General features: G+C 34.6%; 1 protein-coding gene across 2 annotated transcripts in view; it reads right to left on the reverse strand.

Moving 5' to 3' along the window:
• Nucleotides 1-18,597, reverse strand: part of ssp3 (SCAPER domain-containing protein short spindle 3) — a 522,155-nt gene that overhangs the window by 343,835 nt on the left and 159,723 nt on the right. For both annotated transcript variants that reach the window (XM_081747551.1, XM_081747559.1), the window contains 2 exons: nucleotides 17,799-17,905; nucleotides 13,903-14,026 (listed from right to left, as the gene is read on the reverse strand). In XM_081747551.1, coding sequence (XP_081603677.1) covers nucleotides 13,903-14,026; nucleotides 17,799-17,905 — 231 coding nt within the window. The remainder of the gene's footprint in view (nucleotides 1-13,902; nucleotides 14,027-17,798; nucleotides 17,906-18,597) is intronic.

Genomic DNA, 18,597 nt, shown 5'->3' on the forward strand with positions numbered 1-18,597 from the left:
TAAAGATTATTCAAAAAGTAAGGTAACTATGTATATGAAATTTTTAACGGTCCAGGATTCTTTCTTTAATTATAATCAATTTAAAGAAGTCCTATAGTTCGGGAGCCATTATACAACGATAATGTATATTTCGTATGTACTTCTAAGTATCGTTTCTATTTACGGGCAAACGTGATATTTAAAAGGCACAAGCTATTAAGAAGAAGAAAGTATATAAAGAAATAATTTAAATATGTTGTATTATATCGAGATTTTTCTTGTTTTCGTTGCTATAACAATTTGTTTATCTGGCTGATATGGTAATGTAGAAATATATAGAACGAAGAACCATATTGTTAGAATTGAATGTATATTATTTTAATGTGGCAAATACGGTATATGTTGAAAAATATACGTATCCAAAAGTGCATAACTGTGGTGTAATTCATTTGTAATCTCGTGGACTTTATAAATGTTCAAAGTATATTTGAACCAGGGAATGTAACGAAAGTAAATAACGTTACAAGACAGAACAGTAACTCCACAAAACAAACGCACGAACTGGTCAGATAAATAATATAAACAGTGCAATTACAAATGTAACCAAGCGTAGGCACTTTTTCTATTGGCATAAGCGGTATTTCGAAGATTCCAAATTTGAGGTTATTTTGCTCATGACCCCATGGACGGATATGTTTAAAAATAGTGTAATTGGATTCATCATCCTCAAAGTAGTATAAAAACTGAAATCAGAAATTCATCCATGCGTAGGCACTTTTCACTAGTGGCATGGTCGTTATTTTTTTTATTATTATTAATATACTTTCTAAATGTACATATCACCTTACATTTATGCCACGCGGTCACGGACCTTCTTTAAAACATATCAGGCGTGGGTTTACACCATCATCTGTATTTATTAAGTACCTCACGACAGCCTGAAGTCAGAGGTATAACTTAACATACAAAATTTTCATTAAACCAAGAGAATACGTGTTTCAGTGTTCTCTAAAATTCGGCTCCTAAAAGGAGAAATGAAGATATTTCTATTATACTAAAATTTGCCTTTTTATTCCAAGAGAAAATATGAAGATTTATTTAAGTTCCAAGTACGAAGTTCGGTATACAGACTTACGGAAAAACGTATTTCAGTGATTTTGAAAATTTTTTTCCTAGGGAGAGAAGATGGAGCATTTCCATAACTAAAATTTCTCTTTCTTCATTCAAAAAGAATCGAATGTGAGGTGCGCTTGTTTGGAGGTGCGAAATTCGGTACATAAACTCTAAATTACAATTACGATTTTTTACAATGCTTAAATTTCCATTTCTTTATTCAGAAAGTATCAATTGTGAGGAATTGTGTAAGTTTGGCGATTCAAATTCGGTTTATCGACTTTTAACGAATAATAAGGAAATATGTGTTTCACCGATTTCGAAAATTCCGCTTTTATGGGAGAAAAGAACGGCACTTCTATAGGCTGTCCGAGAAGTTCTCGTGTCTCGAGTATCACAGAGAACAATGTCGGTGTAATTCTAGTTGAGGTACTAGTAGCACTGTCTGGAACCCGTACCCCTGCTTTCAAGTACTGTCTGGTGTCTCTGCATTCAAGGTCACGTGGAGCATTTCAGATTTGAAGCCATAGCTGAAGTCAGTGGTTGCAGTTACAGTCGACGAATTGTTAGTGCCATGTGTATGGGTCAAACCTGATTCATACCTCAGCTGCAACAAAAGGGAATCATGGAGATCGTGTGTGGGTACAACAGGACGGGGCTCCAGCCCATTTTGCTCTTCAGGTGCATGATTTCTTTAAGGAACAATTTCCAGGCCTCTGGAGAGGGAAGGTTCTCTACCATTTCCATTCCCATTGAAATGGTCTTTACTGAGCCTGGATTTCACAACACTAGACAATTCATTGTGGGCAGTAATCAAGCTACATTTCTCTCATTGTCGGAACAAGACGAACGATGAATTGCGCAGAAGTGTGGAGGAAGCCATTAGAATTATAGCTCCTTAGATGGACTGCAACATGTCAAGGAGGACATGGAGACGCATACATCTGTGTGTACAGCACATACAGATCCGGCTGATACATAGCTCGTATATATGAGTATTCAACTATAGGATATACTAAATACATAAAGTAAAATTACAGTGACACTGGTTACTGCGATACTCAAACTTAGAGGTACATGGACTTCTAAGACAACCTATAATATTAAAATTTCTCTTTCTTAATCTAGAAGATCCGAATGCGAGGATTCACTGAAATTGAAGGTGTAAAATTTGCTATATAGACTTCAATTTAAAATAAGGAAATACTATTTCCAGGTTTACAAAAAATTCCTTCTTGTCAGGCAATCATTTCTGCGCCCATATTTCCCTTCCTGTGTTATTCACAATCCGTATTTCTCTTCCTGTGCTATTCACAATCTGTATTTCTCTTCCTGTGCTATTCACCAAATGCAAATGTGAGGATCTATTATATTGGAGGCGTGAAATTCAGCATAAACTTATTTAAAAATACGGGAATACATGTTCGTTATATCCTTTTCGAAAATTCTGTATCTAGAACGGGAAATTTTTATAATACTAACGCTTTCCTTTCTTCTATTCTGTAAATAATCAATGTGAGAATTTACTTAAATTGGAAGTGTGAAATTCGGTATACAAACACTCAATTAAAAATAAGGGAATACATGTTCGAACATGCGTTTTCGAATATTCCTCTCCTAAGGGAAAAAGGAGTTAATTTGTACAATACGCAAATATCTGCTAACACCTTATTCTTCCCTAAGAAAACCAAGCACGCTTCTTATAGTTTTAACAGTAAAAGCAACTCGTATTATACTTTAAAGGATACAGCAGCACACAAGTGGAGTATAGTGGCTTAGTCGTAGAGCTCTCACCTCTGGTGTAGACCAAACGGTCTACACCAGTCTTCTTTAACATAAAGGCTTAAAGTAGGGCGTAAAACTAGAAATTTCATTTCAATTCAGTAATATACAATAAGAAAACAAAAAATCTGGAAATATTCAACTACTACCATCTCATTTCTTCAAATTTTCTGTTAGTGTCTCACAGCTCTGCTCCTCGTGGAATATAGTGGAATAAAACTTTAAAGTTAAACTAGCTGAACCTGCGCTCTCTACACAGCGCATCATTCGCATATGAGCATAAATCTCCTTCTCATTCCTCACAACATATGTACATGTCCCTTTACAGACACAACTGAAAGACATCTTGATAAAAAATCGGCAAGGGGTATCACAAAGGGGAGATTTTTTCGATTATTTTTTCTCAATATCTCGCACCGTTTGCAAGATTTGAGCCTACTTCCGGTTGGAGTTTCTAATTCATGTATGACCAGTGTTTTCTTTCTTCTTGCATGCAGTATGTAATAAGCAAATACATCACATACACAATTAATTATAACGTCAGTTATATATGGTGTTCACTGGGCAAAACACTCAAAAAATAAAGATTTATCTTAGACTCGAGAAATGCTTATCCTTCCTTTTTCATTATTATTTGGCCATGAAACATACGCCTGAGACATATACAACCCCAATATACAACAATGTGGTGTTGGAATGTATAACGCGTAGGATATGATGCTTGAGTTTGTTTTTTTAATTTCAACGCTTCCAGTGTACCCTAAAAATGTAATAAAGAAATAATGCCCATGTCTTTTTTTTTTTTTTTTTTTTTTAATATTCAATTAGAACTGGACAATCTACGCAAAATTTGCAATCGATCAGTGAAAACGTCATCTTCCTAGAGCCTGTGGTTTCCGAGATCTCATTGTCGAAAAGGCTGGCCACAAACATATAAATTTCCAGAAACATATGTTTAAAAGAACTCCAAAGATGGCAACATAGTTCATTTGCATTCATTTTGGAGAAGGCTTATTAAAATACAAAGGTTTTGAACACTAATTTCATATCATAAACTTTATGAGAAAGATATAGTTAACTAATTTAGACTATTTAAAGTACAAATACTTAAACTGTTTGTCTGTGTTAAACGTGAAATCACACATAACCGTAAATGAAAGATTTGAAAGCCAAAGTTATAGATTGGAGCTCAGGCGCTTTTAATTGCTATATTGTAGCATTTTAATAGATAGATATATTGCCGGTACAGGTAAATCCTACGCTGGCTTTGTTTTCCTTTCTTATAAAGTACGATCAGCCAAATGTGAAGGAAATGTTCGTCCCATTCCGTATGGGCAGATTGCACGAGTCATTGGTTCAGATAGTACAGACGGTGTCTCAGCCCTAATCTAATGTAGGTAGTCTTGGGATTACAACCTTTCCTTGTTATAAAGGGCTCCCAGTGGTCTCTGCCAGACTGTACCGTGACCTTCGATACCTTGCAATGTTGCGACGCCTCCTGGCACCAAAAGAAGAACGTTACCTTGCCTAGAACGCGGTGAATAATCGGTGCCAACTTGAAATGCTGGTAGATACCTTCCACTCGTTAAGGGTGTTCTCTCCACCAGTAGATACACATAAGTAGGAGATAGATTTCAATCCATCGTAGTTGATCTCATACAATAGCATATTCCATTGTACATTTGTGAGGGAAAATGAGCTTATGATGCGAAGTCACTGGGTTTAACGAAATTAGACATCAGTTTAGGCATACGCCATACAAAAAATGTGAAGAAATATGAAAATTTGAAATACGATATTTCCATTCAACAATACCATGGAACATTAAGACTTTTGTTCCCATTGCTCCACAAGACATGATTTAAAACATGAAATTTCATATTTTCTGTCTCTACTTATAAGCAATTCTTCTCATTCACTAATATCAAATTTATAACTGATACACACTATACCTATTCATTTTCCAATAAGAATAATAATTTTTCAATTTTCATCTTGTTATTAAACTAATATTATCTACGGAAGTTTAAAAGAACACTAATTACGATATCTTAACTATGAATAGTGCTATCCACGGAGTTATTAGAGTAACCACTAAAGCCACAATTTAGCGCTGCAAACGCGTTGCTTTTCAAACCGTACAGGTGTGCGGCAAAAGCGCGCTTGTATGGCATTGTATGTTACGAAAGACGTCTGTTTGGAGGCAGGGCTGTAAACGTTCACTTTTGAAACGAGCTTAGCTCAGCTCAAACTCAGAGGGTAAAAAGTGAGTTAACTCAAGTTCAAACTCACGTTTTATAAAAAGGAGCGCGCTCAGCTCACGCTAAATTTTTGTTTGAACTAGCCCAACTTGGCGCTCAACATTAAGGAAAATTACAAATAAAACTGTCCGATGATTTAATAACTAAAAATATTTATAATGGTGCATATTGAGAACGATCCAGCATACAAATGGATATTTTACGGTAAATATATTACTTTACAAAGAAAGCATAATAAGTAAAAACGAATGTTTAAGAAACTAACTTATACAAGCGACAAATAGCAATTAGGTAGAAATAATATAGCTTATATAAACCTGACCACCATATATGACTCAATAAAGAAAGCATCCCGCACATAATGTGTATGCCGATACTGAATATGCATCTGCCTAAAGTACTGTATCTGACTTTGAATAGTTCCCGTTCCTGCACATTCGGCGCCCTTACAATGCAAGTCACAGACCGGACACGCTTATTCCAGCGTGATTAACTTACAATTTTGAATTAATTTTGAGTAATAGTTTCATTTCAAAGAACTTATCAAGCAATCTAATACGCGATTGTGACATTATATATTTGCCGGTTCAAAAGAATTAATCATCCAGTTCATAGCAGCACTGTCAACCCTATTATTCACTTTCAACATTTTCTCGCAGACACCTTCAGAAGTTAATTGTCTTTTTTTTTTTTTTTTTTTTTGTTTGGCTTTCTCCCTGTATTTATTTAACTCCTTGATTTTGTTAGGATGCGCCCTTTGCAAAGAGTTAGCTAAAGTTACTCTTTATGATTTCGGTATTGGTGTAAATGTTCAACGTAAGTTCGTATTATAAATAAACTTCCAAAAGAACAGTGTACACTAGGCTTTCTAATCTGGCCTTTCCTTGCAAAGGGGAGTGAGGATAATTGGGAGAGTCTGAAATTTAGTTTAATATATACAATGCTGCACTTTATTAAATCTAAAAATACATATATGATCATATAAAAAAATAGAAAAACTTAGGCCTTGAGTTTACGTAAAGTATGAAAAATGACTTCCACAATGAAGATGCTCGACAGCGGATGCTTTGTCACACAACCGCTTTACAAGCAACAATAAAAGGAAGTCACAATAGTATTGTATGTATTTATCTGCAGTTACAGTATAAACAAATATAATCGTTGAGAAATTGTTGCGACGTCATGCAGCAGAGGAAAGGTGTGAGGCGAGACTACTGAGGGCCAGACTAGCGAGAGTCTAATAAATAGTTCCGTTGTTAACATTAAACACCCATCTAATCTCAACATATCGCTGAACTAACCTATCAGAGTTATCAAGTGGAGAAAAAGTTATGAAGAAAAATGTTAAAAGAAAAAAAATATATGAAGCAATGAAACGTTTTCTAACTATTTTAAACACATTTTCTGGAATAGCGCCCATTCTCTATTTATTATTCGTTTCTGGTTTCGTATTAGAGGTAACCACGAAAGTTCTGTCGCTTTTTCATCCACCACCTTCGAACATCGATATGTCACCTATGACGTATCTGGAAGATCAAAAATAATCTCTATCAGCATTGACGACCTTCTGCCAACATTTTGGAAGGCCATCGATTCCATCGCGGTAGAACTTGGTGGACTGTGAAGCGAAGAAGGTATCAAGTGCATTTTGAACCTCTACTAGAGATTTGAACTGGCGTCCTCTAAGGTGATTGTACAAGGACAAATGATAATCGGACGGTGCAATGTCCGGGGAGTATGGCGGATGCAACAGTGTTTCCAATCCAAGGCGTACAATGGTGTCCCGGGTCATCCTAGCCATGTGGGGCTTAGCGTTCTCCTGTAACGGGAGGACCCCTTTGCGACTCAAAGTGCTGGCTCTAGAGTTTTGAGTTTTTCTTGAACACGGCTCAATTGCTGACAGTACACAGTTGCTTTTATGCTCTGACCTGCTGGTAGCAGTTCACGACGCACGATGCCACCAGCAGTACGCCGAACACACAGGAGGACTTCTTCCGTTGCGGTGCTGGTTTTGGCTGTTTTGGAACCGGTTCTAGGATGCTAACCAATGATGACGGCGCCGTGGAGCTTCGGACAGGAGTTACTTCTCATCACATGTCAACACCCTGTCCAGAAATGGCTCCTTCCTTACAGTTTCGTCCTTCCCTTAAGCAGGTTACAATTGTTCATTTCAGTGGTAACGTAGCACCGTTTGGTTGGTGATTTCTGCGCTGTCGTTTTCACGCTATACGCTCGCATGCCATATTTACACCCAGAACAGTTAAGCCCTCCTTAAGTGAATTTGCACCCACAAATGCAATCCTTCCCAAAAGAAATAATTCATAAAGTACTGGGGTAGATTTCTTAATGAAAGAACTACACAATTCATGAATTCATACATGGGCTCCTGAACAGGACATTACTAAAATATGTTTCTTCTTTTCAACCACGTAATCAAAATTCAAATCTGCCTTTTTCGCTTCTTCATTTTCCATGTGTGCATTTTACGCTTCAGAATTTCAATAACTGAATTGGCCATAACATAATATCATAATATTCGAAATCGGATTCTGCCATCATTTGCTGGTAACTAGCTGCAAACAAACACTTAAGCAGATCAGAAATTAGTTAATAAATTATATATATATATATATATATATATATATATATATATATACAGTATATATATATATATATATATATATATATATAATGTTATTTAAAATCAATCTCAATATGGCGATACATATTCATTGGTGAGGTCTTTGATATGGAGATTATTTTCGCAACACAAAGTTTACAGCTTACATTTTTCTTCGTTTTCTTCAACGTGAAGTCTCTATTACAAACAAGCCATGGTGTATTTCTTCTCTCTTTGGATCACACTTAATTATCCTGTTTTTGTGCAAACGTAATACAAACACATCAATTTCTTGATAAATTCTAGCTAAACGAGATTCTAAAATGTACTCCTTGTCGCCTTGAGAAGCTATTTCTAGCTCTATTCTTCCTGACCGTGCGTTACTTGTTAAATAACACTATTAGAGTATAAAGTCTCTTCTCAGAGACTGGACAAGAATAAACTTACATATGGCCGATTACAATAATTTCTGAAAAAATAATAATCGGAATTGAGCGTTAATTTGAACGTAGTTTTCGCTCAAACTCACCTATATTTCGAGTTAAACTCACCTCAACGCTCACATTTTAAAAGCGAGTTAGCTCATGATAAAACGCACGAAAAACGAGCGCGCTCTAATGAGCTAGATGAAATGAGCGAGCTCATTTACAACCCTGTTTGAAGGAAGAAAATGTCAATTTCTTGTGCAGCTTATGGTTGTACAGAGACTTTCTTACTGTGGGTATATGTGAGTACCCGCAGAGATTTTGTAGATGATAATACTACAGAAGTGCAATAATAGACGTCCCACAAAGAAATACAACAAGGACTGTTTGGGAAATGCAAAGATCAGACGTGTGAAATGAGTCCATCCTCTTCACCACCGTGGCGATAGATCAAGAGCCGGACTCCATGAAATTCTCTCTTGTTACATCCCTGACTTGTATTGTGAAGTTACTCATCTGCTCAAACTTTTGTTTTTAAATACATCCCATACATGCACTTTAGACCGAAAAGCGAACGATTAAATAATGATTAAGAGAGTTGGTGGAGCGAAAATGTACTAGGAAATGGGAGAACAGAGTTTCTAATAATGAATATCAGTATCTTTTGCTTTAAAATCGTGAAATTATTCAATGTTATTTTAATACATTAAATAATTATAGAAATTATCTAAGAAGATGATTCTAAAACTCTGAGGAACGTGTCCACTTATTTCTCATTAAGAGTTTAAATACAAAGTTTCATCTTCCGAATGTGAGAGACCCGTGTGGCATATTTTAAACATACTTTTCCCTTAGAATACGCATTTATGAAAATGACATGTCAAAATACCAGCTCGAACAAAGTGTTACATTCAAAAATTCATTTCAAACACTCCAGCCGTTTTTTCGTGATGATGAGAGAAACAATGTCGAATTGAATGTGGAAGGAAAAAATATACGAATTTTCCTTTTCTCCCTTTAGAACTGGAATTTGGGAAAGCGATGGGCCATATATTAAATTATTTTTACTGTTAACCTTATATACCGAGTTTCATCTTCCTAATTTGAGAGGTTCCTGAACTCTCTATTTGTGGCATGAATATTAAATCCCTTTCTTCCCCTTAGGATACGCATCTTAACCAGGGATATGATAAAAACCTAGCTTGAGGTATGTTCAAAAATTAATTTCAAACTGTTCAGTTCGTTAAATATATATATATATATATATATATATATGTGTGTGTGTGTGTGTGTGTGTGTAAAAACTAAAAATTGTGGTGAGTATTGAATGTTAAATAGATTCAAGCTTTTTCCTCAAGTCTTCTGTACAATATAAAATTATTAAATTAAGTACATTGCCAAAAATTAATATGCCATTAACTTTACTCTAAAAACAGATATTTTGTTTAAACTTACATTATTAAGATCCTAACTTTACATAGTACGGATTAAGATGCCGATTAGAGTCCAAGAATGGTCAGAAACACTACATTTTATTTATGTTTTAAACAAAATAAATTTGATTTAAATCACAGATTTTTTAAAAAAGAAAATCATCCGATTTAAATCGTGATTTAAAATCACTTTGATTTAAATAGATCAACTTTCAAAGGCATGAATTCTAGCAAGAAAACGGAGAACGGATCTCTTCAAAACGTGGTGCTAGAAGAACGGAAATTAGATGGAGTAGATAAGATATCAAATGAAAAAATTATTGAAATGGTAAGAGAAAGTAGGAGTATTCTAAAGACAGTTTCGAAAAGGAGGGAGAGAATGTCTAGATGCAAATATGAGACATGAAATAATTGTGCTATAGCTATGGAGGGAATGTCAAAAGGAAAAATCCAAGAGGAAGACCGCGGCTGAAATATATGAACTACATAACAGTTGGTTTAATTGAAAAAGGTGTTTCAACTTAAAGTAATTTGAGACAGGGTGGAAAAAATTCATGATTTTTTAAATAAAAATCATTTTTGTTGATTTTTTTGATTTAAATCGATTTTTTTGATTTAAATCAAATCTTTCTCCTGGTATAACACAAGTCGCGAATTGAAGATAAAACATTAGGAATTAGTATTAAATGCTAATTATGCCATTTAAGTGAAAGTATTGGGGTTGAATTTTGAATTATCCCCAATCGTTAACCTATATCAATCCCAAACAATGTTTCTTAACCCTTTTAAATTATGGCTCTTTTTAAAGGTAAATTATAGACTTTCAGTCAAGCAGCTACATCACCATCCCTATTTATCCTGGGATCATGGTACATGCATCACTCTCTTTAGAATAGAACAGCTTTTGAAACGGTAACATTCACATTTCCTTATCATGTCCCCCGCTTTTGAGAGTAATCGGCATTTTTTAAACTTTTTTTTTTTTAATTTGGTCCCCTCTGGATACCCCTGTGTTACAGCACGGATCTCAAAATCAACTGGGAAATGCTAAGGGGTGTACTAAATGTGTGTACAAAATTTCAAGCTTCTCTTTTGCGTAGTAAGAGTGAGGAAAGTATTTAACAATGAGCTAAGAACATTCCCACAATACCCCAGATGACCCGGATTTAATATAAAAATTTCCTCAGACATCCCTATTTATTCTAAGATCATGATTTGTACATTATTCTCTTCAGAATAAAACAAATTTTCAAACAGTACCCTTCAAATGTCTCCATCATGTATCTGGGGCGGGTAAATCACGAAAAAAGGAATTTTCTGTTAAAAATGTGTTTTTTTAAAAAAAGAAATTACCTCTGTGGACAACTTCCCCTGTTTTAAGGCAGAGATCTGAAACAAATCTGAAAAATACTGAGGGGTGCACTGAGTAAATGTGCAAAATTTCAATCTTGTAGGTGCAAAAGTAAACCCGTGAAAAATAATATTCCCCAAATACCCCAGATTCCCGTATAAAATAGGATCTCAGGTAACAGTTTCCTGAGACATCCCTATTTATCCTAGGAGCATAGTACGTACATCATTTTCTTCAGAATAGAACAGCCTTTCAAACGGTACCATTCATATGTCTTCATCTGAGACGGGAAAATCGCGAAAAAAGCTATTTTTTGTTAAAAATATCCTTTTTTTAAACATTTTTGCCCCTCTGGACCCCGCAGTTTCCACGCAGAGATCTGAAAACATCTGAAAATTATTAAGGGGTGCACTGAACGAGTGTGCAAAATTTCAGTCTTCTGAATGCAAAATGTAACCCGCCAAAAAAATAATAATAATACCCATAACAAAAAATATTTTTTAAATTTATGACGTCATCACACACTATGCCTCAACGCAGAAAGGCGTGGCAGGGTTGGCAAAAACCATGGTTTTTATTGAAAAAAATCAGTTTTTTTTGTTTAAACCTGTTTTTTTTTTTTTTTTTTTTTTTTTTGTTTAAACCAGTTTTTTTTATTAAATAATTTATTCTATGTATTTATATCCCATATGAACAGAAATAAGTTTGTTTCACTTTGGTGTTATTATGCAACAACCGGGTTGTGCTGGAACGGATCACATAAGCTTAAAGCGGAGTCCAAACCGTTTCTCGTTTCTTACATCCGAAACAAATTGTCCTCCATTTGAACTTGAAAGCTGGACTAATTGGCCACAAATGCGATACGTCTGCCGACTCACTCACGAAGGACTCCTGATACGTTGTACTGATCTTTACATACTTTTAATATAATTGTCTAATTGTCAAGAGTCATTTCAGAAGGACAAAAAGATAAACAGTTGCACAATTGAAACCATTATACAGAATTACATATGGACAGTTTCAAAATACTGCAGAGTACAGAACTAATTTAGTCCAAATTAGTTCACTACGACTTTGATTAATCCAAGTTAAAGAAATACAACGACTTAATTTGCATATCAGTAAGAAAAGTGAATAAAAATAAGAATTATTTGAGTCGACTTTGGCTCTGACCCATTTATACATAAATAGATACCAAAGATATTGCTGATTTCAGTAAATGCCTCTCGGGGGGTTTGTACGATCCCCCTTCCCCAAAGTACGATATTTTGATGTATATTATCAATAGTAAACAGTACTAAAACGATACAATATTTAGAATTTTCCTTTGATTGCAATTGCATAACAATAATAACAAACTATTTAAAAAATCACAAAAGAAACATTCATAACCTTACAAAAAAAGTTGCTTTTGTAGTATAGGGCTAATTTCTTTGAGTAATGAATGGGGAATTTAAATTTGAATATAATAGGAATAATATGCGGGAGTGACATGCGATAACCCACTAATGTGTGTGTTGAAGATTTTACGAAAACTTACACTTTTACAAACATTTTTCGTTTTTTTTGCACGGTTTAAACCAGCCAACCCTGCGTGAAAGCATAAGTAACGTGTTCTAAAATGCCTCCAGCCTTACAGAAAACGAAGTAATAAGCCTTCTTGGTACTTCTAAAATTGAACAATGAAGATTCTACCATATCACCTAAAAATAGGTGATATAATTTAAAAGGTCAAGTATTAAGGAAAAAGTACAGCAACGTTTATCAAAAAGACTTTTTTTTTTTTTTGTTTTGTTTTACAAAAGTTACTGATATTTGGCAGGGGCCTATTTTTAAAAACTCAGAACCAGCTTGCGGCATGAAATACATAAATTTCGCCTAAAGTTATAAAATTAACAAAAAAAGGGGGATAGGACCCCTCTAAATACGCCCTATTATCTGAGGACAAACAAACAGACACGCACAAAAAAGAATTTTCATCTTAAATGTCAATGGTGATTTTCCCGTTGGAATAGTTAACGATTTTAAAACCCAAACCCAATGTTACGAAAATAAGAAAGAAGGATTGCTCCGTTACCTTTTCAAAACGGGATTTTCCCTAATCATCCTCTGCATGACACTTGTTTTCATACTATACTGTACATTTGAGTCTCATTGTATTATGATTATTAACTTCCATAATCGAAATAACAGAACAGAAAGGGGATTTTACTTATTTTCATTTTAAATTAATTTATTTAGGAATTCGATTTAAATCAACGATTTTTATTTAAAAAATCAAGTGATTTAAATCGTGATTTAAATCAATCCACCCTGATTTGAGACGAAGAAGTTAGTCTTGCAATCCAAAACGAATATTCTAGAGATAATGCTTGTATGTCAAAAGAAAAGTGTACATATATATTTCTTAAGAAAGAGCATATTTGGAGGGTATAATGAGGTTGCAAAAAGATTAATTTAAGTGTATTATATTACAACTGAGAAGTATAAATTTTCGGAGAAATGGTGAAAAAATGTATTACCGAATCGTAATTTAAGACAAAGTTACCAAATAAGATGAAAATTGTTTCTTACCAATAGGATTCGTTGATTTCATATGACTGTTTCATTTAGGGGTTGTTGATGTATCGTTAAATTAAATAATGTCAGCTCATATATTGGATCATTTGAGAATTTTCTACTTTTGTCCCCTTTATACTTTCTCACATAATAAAGGCGTTTTCAGGAACAAAGACATTTTAAAATACATGCATATCATAAAAATCATCCACATTCAAAGAAAATTTTAAGTTAGAGAGCAGTTACCACTTACATAAGTACTGACCGTAGCCTCAAGGTTAATTAAGGTTTCGGTTTCTTTCGGTTTTCGTAGATTAAGGTTTCTTCTTAATTTTTTTTAACTACTACTAGTAAAACAATAAACAAATTAATTACTTACAGTTAACCTATGGAGTAGCAGATCAAGAATTATGCCGACTTTATTGCTATATAACACGTAATTGGAATTCGACCCATTATCTTTACAGGCTAAATTATATGTTGTGCACGTTGTAATAAAACACCTGGAACAGAAAATAAACGTAATAAGATACTGCACTCTATGCGATGAAGTTTTCAGATATGCGACAGGTAACTAGTAAGAATTCTTATGTACATCCATGTTCAAAATGATTGTCGCTAACTTGATAATGATTGTGCAGGGTACTTTTAATTCTCATACTATGTGTATAATCGGGAAATGTATATTTGTGGGAAATTTCATAGGAAAAGAATTATAGATACGAAAATTAGAATGAGTTAAACAAAATGTTGCTAAATGGACAAGAAAGATTTATGTTCGTTTTATTGTTCGTATTTACTGTTCTTTTGACATGAAATTTTCCACATACATGTCTTTGCCGATTATATACACATACTAACATTATAAGAAATACCGGGCGAATTTCTTATCAAATGTTATTCCTAGAACAACATATTTATAGACATGCGACAATAATTTTGGACATGAGTGTACATACAAATTTTATTCGTTATCATCCTTATTATAAAGCCAAAACATTAATCTATGAGTAACGCTAATATGCAAACTTCAAAAACTGGTAGTAAGCTTAGGGAAGAGCCTTAATTCTGTTCAATTCTAGTCTTGTTACTCAATACTTCATATTTGTGTTTATTCGTTTTTATCACTGTTCCTTGATCATAGATGACGAGTAATTATACTTCCAAAACTAGAAATAAACATATATATATATATATATATATATACGAGGAGCAGTGAAAAAGTTACCGGAATGATGATGTAATTTTAGCATTTGTGATGCAATCACAATGAAACTTGTACAGAACAATCCTTAGGCTGCCTAACTATGAATTTGACAAGTGTGTACAGCTCACAACAGGCAGTGTACCAATAGTGTAGCTGAACGAAGGAGTATGTAGTGATCTGTTGGCGCAATTGCGCAGTTCGAGCAACGCGCAAACATCAAATTCATGTGTAAATTGGAGAAAATCTGTTTCAGAGACTTTGATTAAAAACAGTTTAGCACCATTGGACGTTTCGTCTCTTTCCATAGAAGAGAATAAAATCAACATGAAGGCTGAACTTCAGAAGATATGAAAAGAGGACTTTCATCTGTGTTCCAGCAATCGCACGGGCGGTGTGTGTTTCGAAAGTCCGTAGTTTGAAGGTGATTAATTAAACATGTACTTACATTGAGGTAATAAAGAGCTACAATGAAATTCCGGGAACTTTTTAAATGCTCCTCGTATACATATTTGCTATAAAATGACTGTTGTAAAAATTAGTGATACTATCTGTCAATATAACTTTCCATAATGACACCCCACTGCATATTTACGAAAGATGTTCAACAATTATTGTCCGTGATATAGATGATGTTAAACAAAAAAAAAAGAAAAAAGAAAAAAAAGAAAAGAAAAGAAAAGAAAAGTGCTTATAGTATGTTGCATTCTAAAGCTTTAGAAGTATGTGTCCAAGTATTGGTAATGTCACTGATACTGGAGATGTTCTCTGCTTCCCAGGTAGCAGGTGTGTCTGGATTGTCCAAATTAATAAAACTACAGTACATACCGTGACGAAATACTTCAAGATGAGAAGCCTACTATCGACGGACATGCACGGTGAAATGGTTAATGTGTTCTGATATTACTTGGTTGGAGGGGGACTAAAAAATTGGTCGCGGGAACAAGTTCGAAAATTACGCGGTTATTTCACATGCTGTTGACCAATCGACATTTTTTCTCAAGGTATAACAGCTGTTGAACCTATGTGGACGAAATCCATTTTCGTAATGGGTGACTTTGTGGAAAAGTAAATTTCCTTCTACGAGTATATCAGGAACAATAATTGTTGTACATCCCTCGTAAGTTGCCTACGTCACTATTGAATACACGATTCCCTCCCTGTACGTAAAACATGATTTAGATGTGTGCGACAGCAACTCATGAAGGTTACGTAAGCACACCGGACAGAAAATTAACCGCCCTCTCCAGAGCGTACGTAACACCATGTAATCGCTTCTGGCATTAATAACCACCTGGAGTGTTTGAATGTGATTCCACGATGTGTTGCAGGTATGCAACATTAATATAAATCCACCCAATCATCAATAGATTCCGTAGTCCCAGCAACGTACGGAAGTGCCTATTTCCATGCTTCAGCCGCTAATTCAATTAGTCAAACAGATTTTCAATCGGATTTAAATTTGTGGACTTTGCATGTCAAATCATGCAACAGGGTAAATGTTTCTCAAACCATACGGCAGTTTCATCTTGAAAGACGTGATGGTCCACTGCAACTTCATCATAAAAACATTGGAGAAATAGTAACACATGGTCATTAAGAATATCAAAATACATTTGCTGGTTCATGTTCACATTCACTTGTGAACATATGAGTGAGCCCGAGTCACGCTACGAAAATCATCCCAGCGCCATCACAGAACTACACCCTTCACACACTGAAAGTCAAATGCTTCATTGGATTTCTGGGACACTTGATGTCATGAATCACTGGAATACAGACAAAAACAAGACTCGTCGGATCACAATACATATTTTCAGTCCGTTACATACCAGTGTCTGAGTTTTTGAACCCATTGGAGACGTGCAGTTTTATGCATCACAAAAGAAACAACCTCTAGTACTAGATCCAAATCAATTGAATTACGTTCCCTTCGCAATATACTTCAGGAAGTTCGCTAAGATGAACCTGCATTCACGGACTGAAGCGATTTTTCTCTGGTCTCAAAGTTATTTCCTTGGCCAGGAGTCAATTACGACGGTGTACCCTGGATTAGATCTTTTTGCGACCATATTTCTGAGATCTATTTGCATTCACAGGCGTGCTAGGCCATTCTTTGTAGACACGTTGGACAGTATGATTTGAAACAAGGCAACAACTTCATTTTACCGTGTGTTACAGAAACCAAACAAAATGGTATTCTTTGTAATTCTTTCACATCTTTGCTTCCACTAATCTTGACGAATTATTACCACAGAATCGACTGGCACATACATTCCCGCTAACTGCAATAATAATGTGACTGCGATGACGGGTTTTAATCACGTGTTACCAGTGAAACTTAATCTGTATCAACAGAAACGCACTGATGTTAGTTCTAGAGTAAGGTGTTTTCTTTTTCTTTTTTGGGGGGGGAAGGGGGTGCGCTTACATCAATTATGATTTTGCTTTGACAAACTTGAAATTGTTGAATTCTCTTCTTATGGCTCGCAAAATTCTTCTTTATTATTGTATTTAAGTTGCGTTTACATACATATATAGGTATTAGTAATCCACATATAACTTCGTACACTCCAGACTAAGTGTCTTTAAATACAAACAACAGTTTATACCCCGTCAACAACTTAAGCCTAAAACTAGTTTTGTTGTTGCCGGGAGCAAAGTGATCGCAAGTTTTCTGTTCTGTATTTTATCTATTTTGATTTTGTCCATTTTAATATATTCAAGTGTTACTGTCTGCCATTCCCCACTCCATAGTTTGTAGGCGTCATGCATTTTATTTTATTTTTATTGTTTTGTCTAAATAGATAATGTAATTAATTTCTGTTTGTATATCTTCATTTAATACAATTAATCGATTAATACAAAGAAATTTTATTCAAACATTTTACTTTTACTAAATGGAGACGATTATTAAAAAATAAGAATTAGCAAGCAGAAAGAAATTTGTATAAATGTAGCTAAACATCCTTTTTCAATACAGAGAGTAAATGAGACATGATCCTAAACTATAACATGAATCCCGATTCAGGAAAAGCACAAAGCTTTGTCAATTACATGGATTTACTTACTTTGTAGGCAAATACGGCGTTGAGGGATTATCCAATGCCAGATTCAAAATATTCGAAAGTGCTGCAAAACCACCGAGAGCCTGAAAAGCTACTTGATCCAGTGCATTCTAAAAGAGAAGAATTACATTTATATCATTTTAGATTCACAGGACTGACGGTGAAAATGACAATGGAATTATAGAACAAATATATTAATCCTTTCAAGCAGCGTTTATCAACGTACGTTCTCCAAAATCCCGAGGTTTCAAAAACAATTCCTAGGGGTTCAGTCAGTCTTTAATAGTGTAAAACTATTCGTAAGGTTTTTCTAACACTACACATAAAGGTCTACTAGCAAATCATTTGATCCCAACAGAAATTGATCCTACGGTCCAGAAATTAATATATATGAAATTTAAACTAGTTCCTGAAAATTACATAGGAAATCATAATAACCAATACATATAGTAGAAATCAGTGAGCATTAGCAGTGCATGTGGCAAGACAGTAATGAAATGTTATAAAACTTTCTTCTGCTAATACAGATTATTTAAAATTAAAGAATGCGAAGGCCAGCGTTTCTAAATGTAGAAGTGGGTCAACAATGTACGAATATATTTTAATTCCTGTGCACAAAACGCGCGACTTGTATTTTTCTTACAGTTAATTGGAGGAAAACGTCTCAAGGAGTATTCCCCAAAACAAAGGACAACGGTTTTGGCCTCTACTGCAATGAAGCGAAGTAAGACAGAGTTTCTTACAACTATAATTGTCTTCCGAAGCAGCCTTTGTTTAAATTTCGCTATTCTAACTTTTGACT

Source organism: Thermobia domestica, chromosome 2, assembly GCF_964235325.1.
Source record: "Thermobia domestica chromosome 2, izTheDome1.hap1.1, whole genome shotgun sequence".
In the NCBI taxonomy this organism is placed as follows: Eukaryota; Metazoa; Arthropoda; class Insecta; order Zygentoma; family Lepismatidae; genus Thermobia; species Thermobia domestica.